This window comes from Nycticebus coucang, chromosome 11, assembly GCF_027406575.1.
Source record: "Nycticebus coucang isolate mNycCou1 chromosome 11, mNycCou1.pri, whole genome shotgun sequence".
Taxonomy (NCBI): domain Eukaryota; kingdom Metazoa; phylum Chordata; class Mammalia; order Primates; family Lorisidae; genus Nycticebus; species Nycticebus coucang.
This window is the reverse complement of record NC_069790.1, coordinates 17,620,071-17,636,577: the sequence shown is the minus strand read 5'-3', so window position 1 is coordinate 17,636,577 and position 16,507 is coordinate 17,620,071. Positions and strand designations below refer to the sequence as shown.

The following is a 16,507-nucleotide window of genomic DNA, read 5'->3' as shown; positions in this document are numbered from 1 at the left end:
ACCCCAAGGATACAAACAAAAGGTACAAAATCCATCACCAAGCAGATGGGAGTCCCCTCCCCCGTGAGAACGGCTCAGAGTGCCCCACAAATAAACGAGCAGAGTTCAAAGGTCCTCCCACTACACTCCACAGGAGAGACCCTCTAAAAACTGGACCTACCTCCCCTACTAGGTTGCCATGGCGTTCTCCTGCCAGGCATAAAACTATATAAAACTGTACATATTCTCCACCTGCAACTCTGAGCTCCCAAGCACTCCCCTCCACTCTCACTCTGAGGTCTGGAGGCCTGTCCCCAGGACTCCAGATTCTTGGGTGATTTCTCGAGGGGTGTGGACAGGGGCCTAAACTGCAGCTGCTCAGTGCTGACTCTGCCGCACGGGAATGAGGAGAGGACGGTCAGCTGAGAGGGAAGCACGCCAAGTGGCGGGGCCCCAAGGCGCAGAGCAGCAGCTGTCTTTTGGCAACAATAGGGCTCACTCCCAGATATTCCAAAGCCACACCCCCTGTCTCCCTGGGCAACCAGAGGCGGCCCGGCATCTACTGGGGGGGATGGATCTGGGATGGAAACACAGGCACCGTGAGTAAAGGGTTTGCCTGAGGAGGTACCGGCGTGGGTGGAGCGCCGGGACTAGAAATGCATGTGCAGAGCCAACTGCTTTACTGAGCCTAAGACGCACCCGGCCCTCAGGGGATTGTCAGCCTATAGACTAAGGAAGACAGGTGGCTAGAACTGACAGCTAACTGAATACAAACATGAAGGAGCAAAGACAGGACCTGAGGTGCAGGTTCTGGGAACTCAAAACAGCTTTTCTTCTGCAGGGGAATTTAGCAGGGACAGAAACAAATTCCCGCAAAGTTCTTCTGTTCTGTTCTGTCAGTACATCAATCAAGGTTGGGGCTGGAACTGAGTGAACACCCCCAGCCTCCATCAAGTGCCCGAGGTTCTCAGGCCTCACCTCCCCCTGCTAGACAGAGGCACAGTGCAGTGGCCTGCCTGAGAAGAAATAGATTTCCTTGTGATTCTGCCAGGTGCAAAGCCCTAGAGTATCTGTTCACTACAGGGAAATGGGTCACAGCCCTACAGGGCTATCAGTGACTGGGTGTGACAGAGGTGCAAGGTGGGGAAGGAGGCATCAACCTTCCCAGACTGATCTATTTGCTGGGTGGGTCCTCCTGACTCCACGGAGCACCAGAGCAAGCCATATAGGAGTAGTCACCAGACCCCTGTGATCCAGTTGCCAGAGACCTTTTAAACTCTCCCACCTGACACAGGTGCTGACTGAGACAATTGATTTGGACTTTTCGAACTGAGCCAATCGCCTGAGGACTATTCAGATGGTTCCCTGGGTGTGTGGTTGTAGGAAGGTTTGATTTTCCATTTCCAACTGTTGCCTGTGGGGGGAGGGGTAAATTAATTGCTGGTATTTCTCCACAGCTGAGCCTTCAACCCAGAGTAACTGTTTCACTACAGTCGAACAGAGACCAGCTGAAAACAAGACAGAACCACTTAGCTCCACCACACTAAACAGGGCCCCAATTTCTCAAGCTATAGCACTGCACTGGTCCTCAACAAAGCTCCAGGGGAAAAATCAAGTAGTGTAAAATAATCATGGGGCGGAACCAGCGGAAAAACTCTGGTAACATGAAGAACCAGAATAGATCAACCCCACCAAGGAAAGATATGGCAGATGTAACTGAAGATCCCATTCATAAACAGTTGGCCGAGATATGAGAAATCAAACTCAGAATTTGGATTGCAAACAAAATTAATAGAATGGAGGAAAATTTGGAATTAGAAATTTGAGCAGCAATTCAAAAGTCAGAATTAGAAATTCGAGGAGAAATTCAAAAGTTGTCTCAAGAATTTAAGAATTCAAAGACAAAACCACCAAAGATTTTGACACACTGAAGCAAGAATTTGCAGCCCTCAAAGATCTGAAAAACACAGTAGAAGGCCTCAATAACAGAGTAGAGCAAGCAGAAGAAAGGATTTCTGACATTGAAGACAAAGACTTTGAACGCTCCCAAACACTCAAAGAGGAAGAGAAATGAAGAGCAAAAACAGATCATTCTCTCAGAGAGCTCTGGGATAATTCAAAGAAGGCTAATATTGGCCTCATTGGAATCCCTGAAAGTGATGAAGTGGCCTTGCAAGGCACAGAGACCTTTCTCCACGAAATTATGAAAGAGAATTTTCCAGACATGCCAAGAGATTCTGAAATTCAGATAGCAGACAGTTTCAGAACCCCAGCACAACTCAATCCGAATAAGACATCCCCCAGGCATAGCATAATTAACTTCACTAAAGTTAACGTGAAGGAGAAAATTCTGAAAGCAGCCAGACGTAAGAAATCCATTATCTACAAGGGGAAGAATATTAGAATGACTGCAGATCTCTCTGCTGAATCTCCTAAAGCAAAACAACTATCAACCCTGGATCCTGTATCAAGCTAAACTGAATTTCATTTATTATGGATAAATTAAATACTTTAATGACATTCATATGTTGAAGAAATTTGCCATAACCAAACGAGCTCTTCAGGATATTGTCAGATCTATCCTCGATAATAACCAGCCCAATCCTCTACCACAAAAGTAAATGCACTCAGAAACTTTGATCAAACTCCAACTTCCACAGTGGCGAAAAGATTAAAAATGTCCACTGGACTTTCGAAAAACTTGATACCCAAAATTTTACCAGACTTATCAATATTCTCCATTAATGTGAACAGCTTAAACTGTCCTCTAAAGAGGCACAGGTTACCTGACTGGATATAAAAACTCAGGCCAGATATTTGCTGCATACAACAGTCACATTTTGCCTTAAAAGATAAATATAGACTCAGGGTGAAAGGATGGTCGTCCATATTTCAGGCAAATGGTAATCAGAAAAAAGCACTTGTTCCAATTCTATTTGCAGACACAATAGGCTTTAAACCAACAAAAGTAAGGAAGGATAAGAATGGTCACTTCATATTTGTTAAGGATAATATTCAATATAATGAGATTTCAATTATTAATATTTATGCACGTAACGTGCATAAAGATGTGAATGCACCTTAATTTATAAGAGAGACTCTAACAGACATGAGCAACTTGATTTCCTCCAGTTCCATAATAGTTGGAGATTTCTACACTACTTTGGCAGTGTTGGATAGATCCTCCAATAAGAAGCTAAGCAAATAAATTTTAGATTTAAACCTAAACATCCAACATTTGGATTTAGCAGACATCTACATAACATTTCCTCCCAACAAAACTGACTACACGTACTTCTCATTGGCCGATGGAACATACTCCAAAATCGATCACATCTTAGGTCATAAGTCTAACCTCAGTAAATTTAAAGGAATAGAAATTATTCCTTGCATCCTCTAGGACCACCATGGAATAAAAGTTGAACTTAGTAACAACAGGAATCTGCATACTCATACAAAAACATGGAAGTTAAATAACCTTATGCTGAATGATAGCTGGGACAGAGATGAGATTAAGAAGGAAATTGCCAAATTTGGGGAACAAAACGACAGTGAAGACATAAATTATCAGAACCTCTGGGATACTGCAAAGGTAGTTCAAAGAGTTAAATTTATAGCACTGCAAGCCTTCCTCAAGAGAACGAAAAGAGACTAAGTTAACAACTTAATGGGACATCTGAACCAACTGGAAAAGGAAGAACATTCCAACCCCAAACCCAGGACAATAAAAGAAATAACCAAAATTAGCGAAGAATTAAATGAAATTGAAAACAAAAGAATTATACAACAGATCAATAAATCAAAAAGTTGGGTTTTTTTTTTTTGAAAAGGTCAATAAAATAGATAAACCTTTGGCTAACCTAACCGGAAAAAAAAAGAGTAAAATCTCTAATCTCATCAGTCAGAAACGACAAAGACAAAATAACAACAGACTCCTCAGAAATTCAAATAACTTTTAATGAATATTACAAGAATTTTTATTCTCAGAAATATAAATGTCTAAAGGAAATTGACCAATACTTGTAAGCATGTCACCTTCCAAGACATAGCCAGAATCAAGTGGAAATTTTGAACAGGCCAATATCAAGTTCTGAAATAGCATCAACCATACAAAATCTGCCTCAAAAGAAAAGCCCGGGACCAGAAGGCTTCACGTCAGAATTCTACCAAACCTTTAAAGAGGAACTAGTACCTATATTACTGAACCTGTTCCAAAAGGTAGAAAAAGAAGGAAGACTACCCAAACGTTCTATGAAGCAAACATCACCCTGATCTCCAAACCAGGAAAAGACCCCAAAAGAAAATAAAATTATAGACCAATATCACTTATGAATATAGATGTAAAAATATTCAACAACATCCTAACAAATAGATTCCAGCAACACATCAAACAAATTATACATCATAACCAAGTCGGTTTTATCCCAGGGTCTGAAGTCTGGTTCAATATCCATAAATTTATAAGTATAATTCAACACACAAAGAAATTAAAAACCAAAGACCATATGATTCTCTCAATTGATGCAGAAAAAGCTTTTGATAATATCCAGCATCACTTCATGATCAGAACACTTAAGAAAATTGGTATAGAAGGGACATTTCTTAAACTAATAGAGGCCATCTACAGCAAACCCACAGCCAATATCGTATTGAATGGAGTTAAATTGAAATCATTTCCACTCAGATCAGGAACAGACAAGGCTGCCCATTGTCTCCACTGCTCTTTATCATTGTAATGGAAGTTTTAGTCACCACAATTAGGGAAGAAAAGACAATCAAGGGTATCCATATAGGGTCAGAAGAGATGAAACTTTCGCTCTTCACAGATGATATGATTGTATATCTGGAAAACACCAGGAATTCTACTACAACACTCTTAGAAGTGATCAAGGAATACAGCAGTGTCTCAGGTTACAAAATCAACATTCATAAATCGGTAGCCTTTATATATACCAACAATAGTTAGGGTGAAAAAAACAGTTAAGGACTCTATTCCGTTCACAGTAGTGCCAAAGAAGATGAAATATTTGGGAGTTTATCTAACAAAAGACACAAAAGATCTCTATAAAGATAACTATGAAACTCTAAGATAAGAAATAGCTGAAAATGTTAACAAATGGAAAAACATACCATGCTCATGGCTGGGAAGAATCAACATTGTTAAAATGTCCATACTACCCAAAGCAATATACAATTTTAATGCAATCCCTATTAAAGCTCCACTGTCATACTTTAAAGATCTTAAAAAAATAATACTTCGTTTTATATGGAATCAGAAAAAACCTCGAATAGCCAAGACATTACTCAGAAATAAAAACAAAGCAGGAGGAATCATGCTACCAGACCTTAGACTATACTATAAATCGATAGTGATCAAAACAGCATGGTACTGGCGCAAAAACAGAGAAGTAAATGTCTGGAACAGAATAGAGAACCAAGAGATGAATCCAGCTACTTACCATTATTTGATCTTTGACAAGCCAATTAAAAACATTCAGTGGGGAAAAGATTCCCTATTTAACAAATGATGCTGGGTAAACTGGCTGGCAACCTGTAGAAGACTGAAACTGGACCCACACCTTTCACCATTAACTAAGATAGACTCTCACTGGATTAAAGATTTAAACTTAAGACATGAAACTATGAAAATACTAGAAGAGAGTGCAGGGAAAACCCTTGAAGAAATCAGTCTGGGCGAGTATTTTATGAGGAGGACCCTCCGGGCAATTGAAGCAGCTTCAAAAATGCACTACTGGGACCTGATCAAACTAAAAAGCTTCTGCAAAGCCAAGAACACAGTAAGTAAAGCAAGCAAACAGCCCTCAGAATGGGAGAAGGTATTTGCAGGTTATGTCTCTGACAAAGGATTACTAACCAGAATCCACAGAGAAATCAAACGTATAAGCAAGAAAAGAACAAGTGATCCGATCGCAGGCTGGGCAAGGGACTTGAAGAGAAACTTCTCTGAAGAAGACAGGCGCACGGCCTACAGACATATGAAAAAATGCTCATCATCTTTAATCATCAGAGAAATGCAAGTCAAAACTACTTTGAGATATCATCTAACTCCAGTAAGATCAGCCTATATCACAAAATCCCAAGACCAGAGATGTTGGCGTAGATGTGGAGAAAAGGGAACACTTCTACACTGCTGGTGGGAATGCAAATTAATACATTCCTTTTGGAAAGATGTTTGGAGAACACTTAGAGATCTGAAAATAGATCTGCCATTCAATCCTATAATTTCTCTACTAGGTATATACCCAGAAGATCACATTATAACAGAGATATTTGTACCAGAATGTTTATTGCAGCCCAATTCATAATTGCTAAGTTATGGTAAAAGCCCAAGTGCCCATCGATCCACTAATGGATTAATAAATTGTGGTATATGTACACCATGGAATATTATGCAGCCTTAAAGAAAGATGGAGACTTTACCTCTTTTATGTTTACATGGATAGAGCTGGAACATATTCTTCATAGTAAAGTATCTCAAGAATGGAAGAAAATGTCTCCAAGGTACTCACCCTGACTATGAAACTAATTTATGGCTTTCATATGAAAGCTATAACCCAGTTATAACCTAAGAATGGGGGAAGGGGGAGACGGAGGGGAGGGAGGTGGGAGGATGGGTGGAGGGAGGGTGATCTGTGGGATTACACCTGCAGTGCATCTTACAAGGGTACACGTGAAACTTAGCAATAAATGTCTTAACACAATAACTAAGAAAATGCCAGGAAGGCTATGTTAACCAGTGTGATGAAAATGTGTCAAACGGTCTATAAAACCAGTGTATGGTGCCCCATGATCGCATTAATGTACATGGCTATGATTTAGTAATTAAAAAAAATAAAGGATAGAGTGTAAATTCTCAATATGGAAACCTATATCCATTAGAAAATAAATAACTATCTCTCTTCTCTTCTTTACACTCTTCTTCCTTTTCTCCTTCTCTCCCTCTATTAAACAGAGTAAGGCATTCTCCTTGCTCACTCCACTATAATGACTGTAAACTTATCCTTTCTGAATAAAACAAAAAGCATCAAAGGAAAGACTGAGAAATGCAGGCTGTTTCTGATACAAAGATATTTTCAACGTGAACCAAAGATGGTCATGGGACTCCCTGGGAAATAACATTTCCTATATTTCTGGACTATTTGCTTCATCTGATAAAATCAAATTTCTTGTTTGCCCCAAATATTGAAGTTTTATCCAGATTTGGAAACCTGCTAACATTCTTGAGAGAACTAAGGTCTTGACCTTTAAGAGTGATAATATAGTACATATACTATTTGCCCCATAACATTTGAAAAAAAATGTATATAGTGATAAAAACAGAACACCATAATGTTGCCCCATGCTGCTCACTCCTAGTGTCACATATCATTTAACTGATGTAATTAAATATTTAACCAATTGCACTTTTTTCCAGGACCTTAGACAAAAAAAAAAAAAAATCCTTACCTAGTTAAGAATAATAAAAATAATAATCCACTATTTTCAGAAAATGGAAAGTGCTTCCTAGGCATGACTGAATTACTAAGCCTCAGCCTCGTGGGGTGCTAATGACATCAAAATGCCATAAAAGTGATAGAGAAAAAAAACCAAAGAACCGATTACCTACATAACGACATGCCAGACAGAAAGACAAGGTTTCAAAGGTAGACTGTAAATTATCAAGTATGGAAACCTATATCCATGAGTAACTTCTTCATTCTAAGCCTAATCCCGTAAAGCAGAAATTTGGGATTGCCTTGAAGAGTGACAGTGACCTGATGGACAACCGTGGGAGGCTCCTGCCACTTAAGATGATGATCTGTAGAAGAGTTACCCATGTGTAGAAGATGTATGAAAACTCACCAACTGAGCACAGAAGTTGATAAAAACAGAACAGCATCAGAAGGTCTCCTCTGTAAGAGACTGGGGGCCGACTTATTCTGTGGGCCTAGAAGATAATTCTCTACCTTCATTTATCCAAAGCTCTCTACAATATTCAGTAACATGGACATGACTGACTTTTCTGCTCCTATTTTGTTCTACAACTCCTGTGTCTTTTCTCATTTTCAGATGGAAGATTACCACTATCATTCTCAGTAAAGGGAGTACCTACAGCACATATTAACCCACAGCATGGGATAAAATTGGAGACATCCAAGAATGTGTTTTGGTGGAGACTGGTCTATCTGGCTCTAAACCTCCTGGATCTCATACTGGCTCTTGGTGAGGAAGAGAAATACGGATAGCATGTCTACAGCAGGAACCCTAACACACATACAGAAGAAAGAAACCTGCATAAAGGAGCAAAGGGAGGGGAATAAAACCTGTGATCATTGTCCATGATCGGTTGTCAGCCCCGAGGCTACAATTTCCTACGTGGACACTGGTAGCTCCAGTGACAGCAAGAAAATAAACCCATATCCTTATATGGTCCCCAAGTTGAAACCCCATTTTCCAGCATCTTTCAGGCCTGCCTTCCTCCCACCCCACCTGTACGATCTCTAGATTTGAGCCATCTAGCCTCAGGGAACCCTGCTCCAACCTTCCCCTCCCTGATTCCCAGGCACACTCTCTAAGAAGATACGTTTTGGCACAGGAGCTGATGTTTCATTGTTTGTTTTGGTGAACATACCATCATTAAGAGTTTTTGGAAAACTCATCAAATTCAATGAACGCATTTTCTTCACAATCTACTTAGAATTATTCCTAATAAAATAATAAAGATAAAAAAAAAAGATGTATTCTAGCCAACTATCCAAGCCTTAGAGATCAAAACAGATAATACTAAAAATACAGCAGAACCTCTGTAAGTTGACCACCCAAGGGACTCTAACAAACTGGTGAACATACGCAGATGGTCAACATAAAGAAGTAGGCCTAGTATATATTGGCTACATGTGGTATGTGCCCCATCCGTGAAAATTAGGGCCACTTAAGGGGATGGTCAATGTAGGGAGGTGGTCAACCATGGAGGTTCTCCTGTAGTTTCTTTATCCATGTGTGTATTAAAGACATAGCAGTCCCCTAAAGGAGAAAAGCATCACAAATTATGTTTCCCAACCTTTTCTCATTATCACCTCCCCTAAGGAGTGTTTTTAGATATTTTTTCTAATTACAGCCCACCATAAAATAGCATAGATACACTGTGTATCTATTTATCAAAAGTGTATTTATCTATGGTTTATTTATACATTAAAAGAGTAAGCATTTTTTCACTGAGCAAAACCCAATTTTCATACCCTTAAGGGAGAGTTAACCCTGTTAAGAATGCATGATCTTGAAGCATGTAACAATTGAGGTCATTTTGCCCCTTCCTGCTTCTCTAACATTTAGTGGAAGAGAAGTCATCAGAAACATCATCTTTCCAATAGACTGGTCAGTCATTTGTATTGAAGGTCCAGCACAACCAAGTCTTTCTCTCCTGAGAGTCTAAAACCAAGGGCTCTTCCTGCAGTGCTTCTATCCCTCATCTTCCACCAGAAGTTCTATAGAATTAGCAAGTGCTAACCTCAAGCTAATGCCAACCCTATCTGCTCTTTCTTCAGTCTTATCACCATTTTATTTATATACCAAAACACAAACACAGTGGAATCACATCCCACTCCAGAAACTAGATGAATGGACTCACTTCTTGCCGTTTGAAGTTCTGGACGTATTCTTCAAACTGTTCATCTTTTGTCTCATCAGCTTTTCCCAGCTTCTGGAGGACCTAATTTGTGAATAAAACAAAATGGCTTGATTTAATAATGTTTTCAAAGGAAAATGTGCCTTTTCAGTTAAAGAGCACAGCAAGGCTGTTGCTTTGCTCTTCAGGAGTTTGAGGAAACTCCACCTTCAGCATTACTGCTTTGTTCCATTCTGGAAGCATTCTCAACCTGGTGGCTTTGGAGTTGAACAGACATCTGGTACAAGTCTTGATAAGTAATCAGTACTCAATTGTGTCTTCCACCTTGAACCAAAGCCATTTGACTAACGTATTAATATACTTCATAGGGATAGAATTACCGAAGCCAGGCAAGTTCTCCCCACCATCTTCCTATACTCCCTGCAATTCAACAAACACTCAAAGAGGCCATGGGATACACAAGGCCCCAGGTTGAACACAGGTCATCCAAACTGCAAAGATGAATAAAAAAAGACCCCAACGTGTAATTGTAAAAAGCATGTATCTAGTGGAATAGACAAGGCAGATTCATAAATAACAAATCAAAGACAATGGGCTATTAAGAGATCTGAGGGGGTTGCAAAGTGTTATTAGCAATATCCCTTAGACTCTAAGACTTAGAGCTAAAGTCCTCTGGGAGTGCTCTGTGGAGGTTATTTAAATTGTGCTGTTAGAAATTACAATAGAGGAGGGAGGGTAATTGGTGGGACCTCACCTACTGTGCATATTGCGAGGGTACATGTCAAATATATTAATAATAGAGTATAAATGTCTAAACACAACAATTAAATAAGTGAGGTGAAGGCTATGTTAACTAGTTTGATGTAAACATTCCAAATTGTATATAAAATCAGCACATTGTACCCCATAAATGCAGTAATGTACACAGTTATGATCTAATAATAATAAAAGAAATTCCAATAGACAAGCATGTGGCAGTGCCTTCCAGTCAAGGAAGGAGGCCTAAACAAAGATCCTTAGAAAAATCCGTTTGTCTTTTGGGACTAGCGGTGAATACAGGAATCCCCAAGTTACAAACATTCAACTTACATAAAACTTGCACTTATAAACAGAGGAGGCTATTACAGTAAGTCCCCAAGTTTTAAACATTTGGCTGATGTAACCTGTACTTACCAATGGAGGCTATTACCGCTAATAGGTAAAGGTGCCTGCTCCAACTTCATACAATTCAACTTAAGAACAAAGCTACAGAACCCATCTTGATCATAACCTGAGGAATGCCTATCGTTGGGTTTGGTTAGACCTAGAGCATAGTACTAGGGATCAGGACAGGCAGTTCTTAGAAACGCAGCAGAAAGTCACTTTGGGACAGAGCAGAAGATTCCTGAGAGCCGTGGTTAGGTTCATTACTCAATATTCTCGTATCTTGTACCCAAAACACCAACTTATTCAAGAATGTGAATACTCCTTAAACACTGCCTTCTAGGAATACACACACCCAACGACGTTACCAAAAATCTTTTTGTGAAACATGAACATTTGGGCATTAAAATATATAGTCATACAAATCACTTTTTATGAGTAGATTTTGTATCAGATAATGCAAATTTGTTTCTCAAAATCAAAGCTAAAAACATGGTCAAATTGAAACATTTAATAAGACCCTTCTTTTCACAATATTTAAAAAATTGACATATAAAATTGTATATGTGCTGCATGTTTTGAAGTATAAATACATTATAAATGGTTAAATCTAGCTAATTAACAAAGGCACAAACTCACATAATAACCTATTTTATGGCAAGAACATTACTTAATATCCACTGTCTCAACATCTTTCAAGAATACAGAATGTCATCATTAATATTGTCCCCATGCTGTGTAATAGATCTCTTAAACTCATTCTTCCTAACTATAAATATGTATCCTTTGACCAATAAGGACTTTTAATGCAAGAACAGAGTGAGAAAAATGACCTAAAACTTGAAATAAGGCGAAAGAGATCACAGGTTGTTCTTCAGGGCAATACGTAGTTTGCAATTTTGATTTGCTTCCTCTTGACTGGGCTATTTTACAATTCTATACAGACAGATATTAACATAAGGATTTCTTTCTGGTAAAGTTGCAAATAGTTTCTCTCCAATTATCTAACGAAAAGGATAACCCCAAAAGTGAGAATTTAGGGCCCTTTAGAAGTTAACCTGTTTAGTGTTTAGCCCAGCAATCCTATTCTAAAATTCCTTTATTAAATAGCCTAAAAATACCTAGCTCCTCAAATACACCTTGAACCAGTTTAACATCTTACAAGATGCTTCAATAATTAATGAGTTGAATAAAATCTTTGACATGTTTATTTTATGTTTATATGAAAATCTTTTTCTTTTTAACTTTTGAAAAATGTACTCTTTGGGCAGTGCCTATGGCTCAGTGAGTAGGGCGCCGGCCCCATATACCGAGGGTGGCAGGTTCGAACCCAGCCCTGGCCAAACTGCAACAACAACAAAAATAGCTGGGCGTCTTAACAGCCACCTGTAGTCCCAGCTACTCGGGAGGCTGAGGCAAGAGAATTGCCTAAGCCCAGGAGTTGGAGGTTGCTGTGAGCTGCGACGCCATGGGACTCCACCGAGGGCAATAGAGTGAGACTGGGCTCAGCACCTGTAGCTCAAGCGGCTAAAGTGCCAGCCACATACACCTGAGCTGGCAGGTTCGAATCCAGCCCAGGCCCACCAAATAACAATGACGGCTGCAACCAAAAAATAGCCAGGAGTTGTGGCAGGCGCCTGTGGTCCCAGCTACTTGGGCGATGGAGGCAGGAGAATCGCTTGAGCCCAGGAGTTGGAGGTTGCTGTGAGCTGAGATGCCATGGCACTCTACCTAGGGTGACAGCTTGAGGTTCTGTCTCCAAAAAAAAAAGTGAGACTCTGTCTCTAAAAAAAAGAAAGAAAAAAGTACTCTTTTTTTTTTTTTTATTAAATCATAACTATATACATTGATATGATCATGGGGCATCATACACTCGCTTCATAAACCATTTGACACATTTTTATCACAGTGGTTAACATAGCCTTTCCGGCGTTATCTCAGTTACTGTGCCAAAACATTTACATTCTACATTTACCAAGTTTCGCAAATACCCTTGTAAGATGCACCACAGGTGTGATCCCACCAATCCCCCTCCCTCTACCCACCCCCCCTTCCCACTTCCCCCTATTGTTAAGTTGTAACTGGGTTATAGCTTTCATGTGAGAGTCCCAAATTAGTTTCATAGTAGGGCTGTGTACATTGGGTACTTTTTCTTCCATTCTTGGGATACTTTACTAAGAAGAATATGTTCCAGCTCCATCCTTGTAAACATGAAAGAGGTAAAGTCTCCATCTTTCTTTAAGGCTGCATAGTATTCCATGGTATACATATACCACAATTTATTAATCCATTCGTGGATCGATGGGCACCTGGGCTTTTTCCATGACTTAGCTATTATGAATTGGGCTGCAATAAACATTCTGGTACAAATATCTTTGCTATGTTGTGATTTTTGGTCTTCTGGGTATATGCCCAGCAGAGGAATTACAGGATTGAATGGCAGATCTATTTTTAGATCTCTGAGTGTTCTCCATATATCTTTCCAAAAGGAATGTATTAATTTGCATTCCCACCAGCAGTGCAGAAGTGTTCCCTTTTCTCCGCATCCACGCCAACATCTCTGGTCTTGAGATTTTGTGATATAGGCTAGTCTCATTGGAGTTAGATGATATCTCAAAGTAGTTTTGATTTGCATTTCTCTGATGATTAAAGATGATGAGCATTTTTTCATATGTCTGAAGGCCGCGCGCCTGTCTTCTTCAGAGAAGTTTCTCTTCAAATCCCTTGCCCAGCCTGCGATGGGATCCCTTGTTTTTATCTTGCTGATGCGTTTGAGTTCTCTGTGGATTCTGGTTATTAAACCTTTGTCAGAGATATACCCTGCAAATATCTTCTCCCATTCTGAGGGCTGTCTGCTTGCTCTGCTTACTGTGTTCTTAGCTGTGCAGAAGCTTTTTAGTTTGATCAAGTCCCAATGAAATATTTGGGAATTTACCTAACAAAAGACGTGAAAGATCTCTATAAAGAGAACTATGAAACTCTAAGAAAAGAAATAGCTGAAAATGTTAACAAATGGAAAAACATACCATGCTCATGGCTGGGAAGAATCAACATTATCAAAATGTCCATACTACCCAAAGCAATATATAATTTCAACGCACTCCCTATTAAAGCTCCACTGTCATATTTTAAAGATCTTGAAAAAACATTACTTCATTTTATATGGAATCAGAAAAAACCTCGAATAGCCAAGACATTACTCAGAAATAAAAACAAAGCAGGAGGAATCACACTACCAGACCTCAGACTTTACTACAAATCGATAGTGATCAAAACAGCATGATATTGGCACAAAAACAGAGAAGTAGATATCTGGAACAGAATAGAGAACCAAGAGATGAATCCAGCTACTTACCGCTATTTGATTTTTGACAAGCCAATTAAAAACATTCAATGGGGAAAAGATTCCCTATTTAACAAATGGTGCTGGGTGAACTGGCTGGCAACCTGCAGAAGACTGAAATTGGACCCACACCTTTCACCATTAACTAAGATAGACTCTCATTGGATTAAAGATTTAAACTTAAAACATGAAACTATAAAAATACTAGAGGAGAATGCAGGGAAAACCCTTGAAGAAATTGGTCTGGGTGAGTATTTCATGAGGAGAACCCCCCGGGGAATTGAAGCAGCTTCAAAAAGTACTCTTTAACAAATGGATCAGCTTAGAAGGGTTATGCAAATACAAGGTATTGTTATTATTTGGGGAAGGGAAAGAAGCCTTATGTAACTCTCCTTGGTAAGTATGTTACAATTTAAATAGAGTGATGGCTTATTGGGTAATACTCCACCCTGGCCTCCAACCCTCTAAGCTTCTGCCTTCTTACTGGACACCTTGAATAGCGAGGTGATGGTGGCCAGCCCAGGACTTCTTGGGCCCTTAGGGACCTCTGTCTTCCTGATCAGGGATGCAAAATGTCTCTAAGGAAGAGCTGCTGCCTTGGCTTTTGGCTCCTTTCCAGCACCTGGGCAAGTGACTTTTATCGGCCTTAGCTGCAGCTGCCATCTTTTTCTCTTTTTTTTACTTAATTTATTTATTTTTATTAAGTCATTTGTACATAAATCATGAATACATTTATGCCATTATGGGATTCAATGTGTTGATTATTTGTACAAATTGGAGTGCTTACGTCCTACTAATCAACACAGCCTTCACCTCATTTACCCAATTACAGCATTAAGACATTTGTGTTCTACACCTGATAGATCCACTTGTATTTGCAATATGTTCCATAGGTGTGATCCCCCTACTAACCCTCCCTCTGTGCACCCACCCCTCTTCCTTCCCCTCTCCCTCCACTTCCCTCCTTCATCCTAGGCTATAGTTGTGTTCATTTTTCATATGCAAGTGTGAGTGATTATAAATCGGTTTCACAGTGATTATAAATCGGTTTCACAGTAGTAATGAGTACATTGGATTTTTTTTTCCATTCCTGAGACACTTTACTAAGAAGAATATTTTCCAGCTCCCTCTATGTAAACATAAAAGAAGTAAAGTCTCCATTTTTTTATGCTGCATAGTATTCCATGGTATACATATACCACAATTTATTAATCCATTCATGGGTCAATGGGCACTTGGGCTTCTTCCATGACTTGGCTATTATGAATTGAGCTGCAATGAACAATCTGGTGCAGATATCTTTATTGCCAAATGATTTTGGGTCCTCTGGATATATACCTAGAAGAGGAATTGCAGGATCAAACAGCAGGTCTACATTTAGATCCCTGAGTGTTCTCCAAACTTCCTTCCAAAAGGAACGTACTAGCTTGCCTTCCCACCAGCAGTGCAGAAGTGTTCCCTTTTTTCCACACCCACGCCAACATCTGTAGTTTTGGGATTTTTGTGATGTGGGCTACTCTTAGTGGAGTTAGATGGTATCTCAGAGTGGTTTTGGTTTGCATTTCTCTGATGATTAAAGATGATGAGCATTTTTTCATGTGTCTGTAGACCGTGCACCTGTCTTCTTCAGAGAAGCTTCTGTTCATGTCTCTTGCCCACAGTGAAATGGGATCACTTGTTTTTTTTTTTAATAATAAGTTTGAGTTCTCTGTGGATTCCCATTATTAGACCTTTGTCGGAAATATAACTTGCAAAAATCCTCTCCCATTCTGAGGGCTATTTGCTTTACTTAGTGTGTTCTTGGCAGTGCAGAAGCTTTTTAATTTAATCAGATCCCAGTAATATATTTTTGATGTTGCTTCAAGTTGCCTGGGGTGTCCTCCTCAAAAAGCATTCTCCAAGGCCACTTTTTCAAGTGTTTCCCCTGCCCTCTCTCTAAGAATTTTTATAGTTTCATGTCAACTTTAAGTCCTTTAACCAGCGAGAATCAATTTTTGTTAGAGAAGAAAGGTGTGGGTCCAGTTTTAGTCTTCTACAGGTCACCAGCCAATTCACCCAGCACCATTTATTGAATAGGGAATCTTTCCCTCAATTTATTTTTTAGATAGGCTTATCAAAAATCAAACGATGATAAGTGTCTGGGTTCATCTCTTGGTCTTCAATGCAGTTCCATATATCTACCTCTCTATTTTTGTGCCATTACCATGCTGTTTTGATCACTATCGATTTATAATATAGTCTGAAGTCAGGAAGCATGACTCCTCCTGCTTTGTTTTTATTTCTGAGTAATGTCTTGGCTATTCGAGGTTTTTTCTATTTCCATATAAAATGAAGGACTAATTTTTCCAGGTCTTTAAACTATGACAGAGGTGCTTTAATAGGGATTGTGTTAAATCTGTAGATTGTGTTAGGTAGAA

General features: G+C 39.4%; 1 protein-coding gene across 3 annotated transcripts in view; it reads right to left on the bottom strand.

Moving 5' to 3' along the window:
* AMPH (amphiphysin) overlaps window positions 1–16,507 on the bottom strand; it is a 299,359-nt gene that overhangs the window by 154,030 nt on the left and 128,822 nt on the right. For all 3 annotated transcript variants that reach the window (XM_053608793.1, XM_053608795.1, XM_053608796.1), the window contains exon 2: window positions 9,608–9,688. In XM_053608793.1, the coding sequence (XP_053464768.1) occupies window positions 9,608–9,688 (81 nt within the window). The remainder of the gene's footprint in view (window positions 1–9,607; window positions 9,689–16,507) is intronic.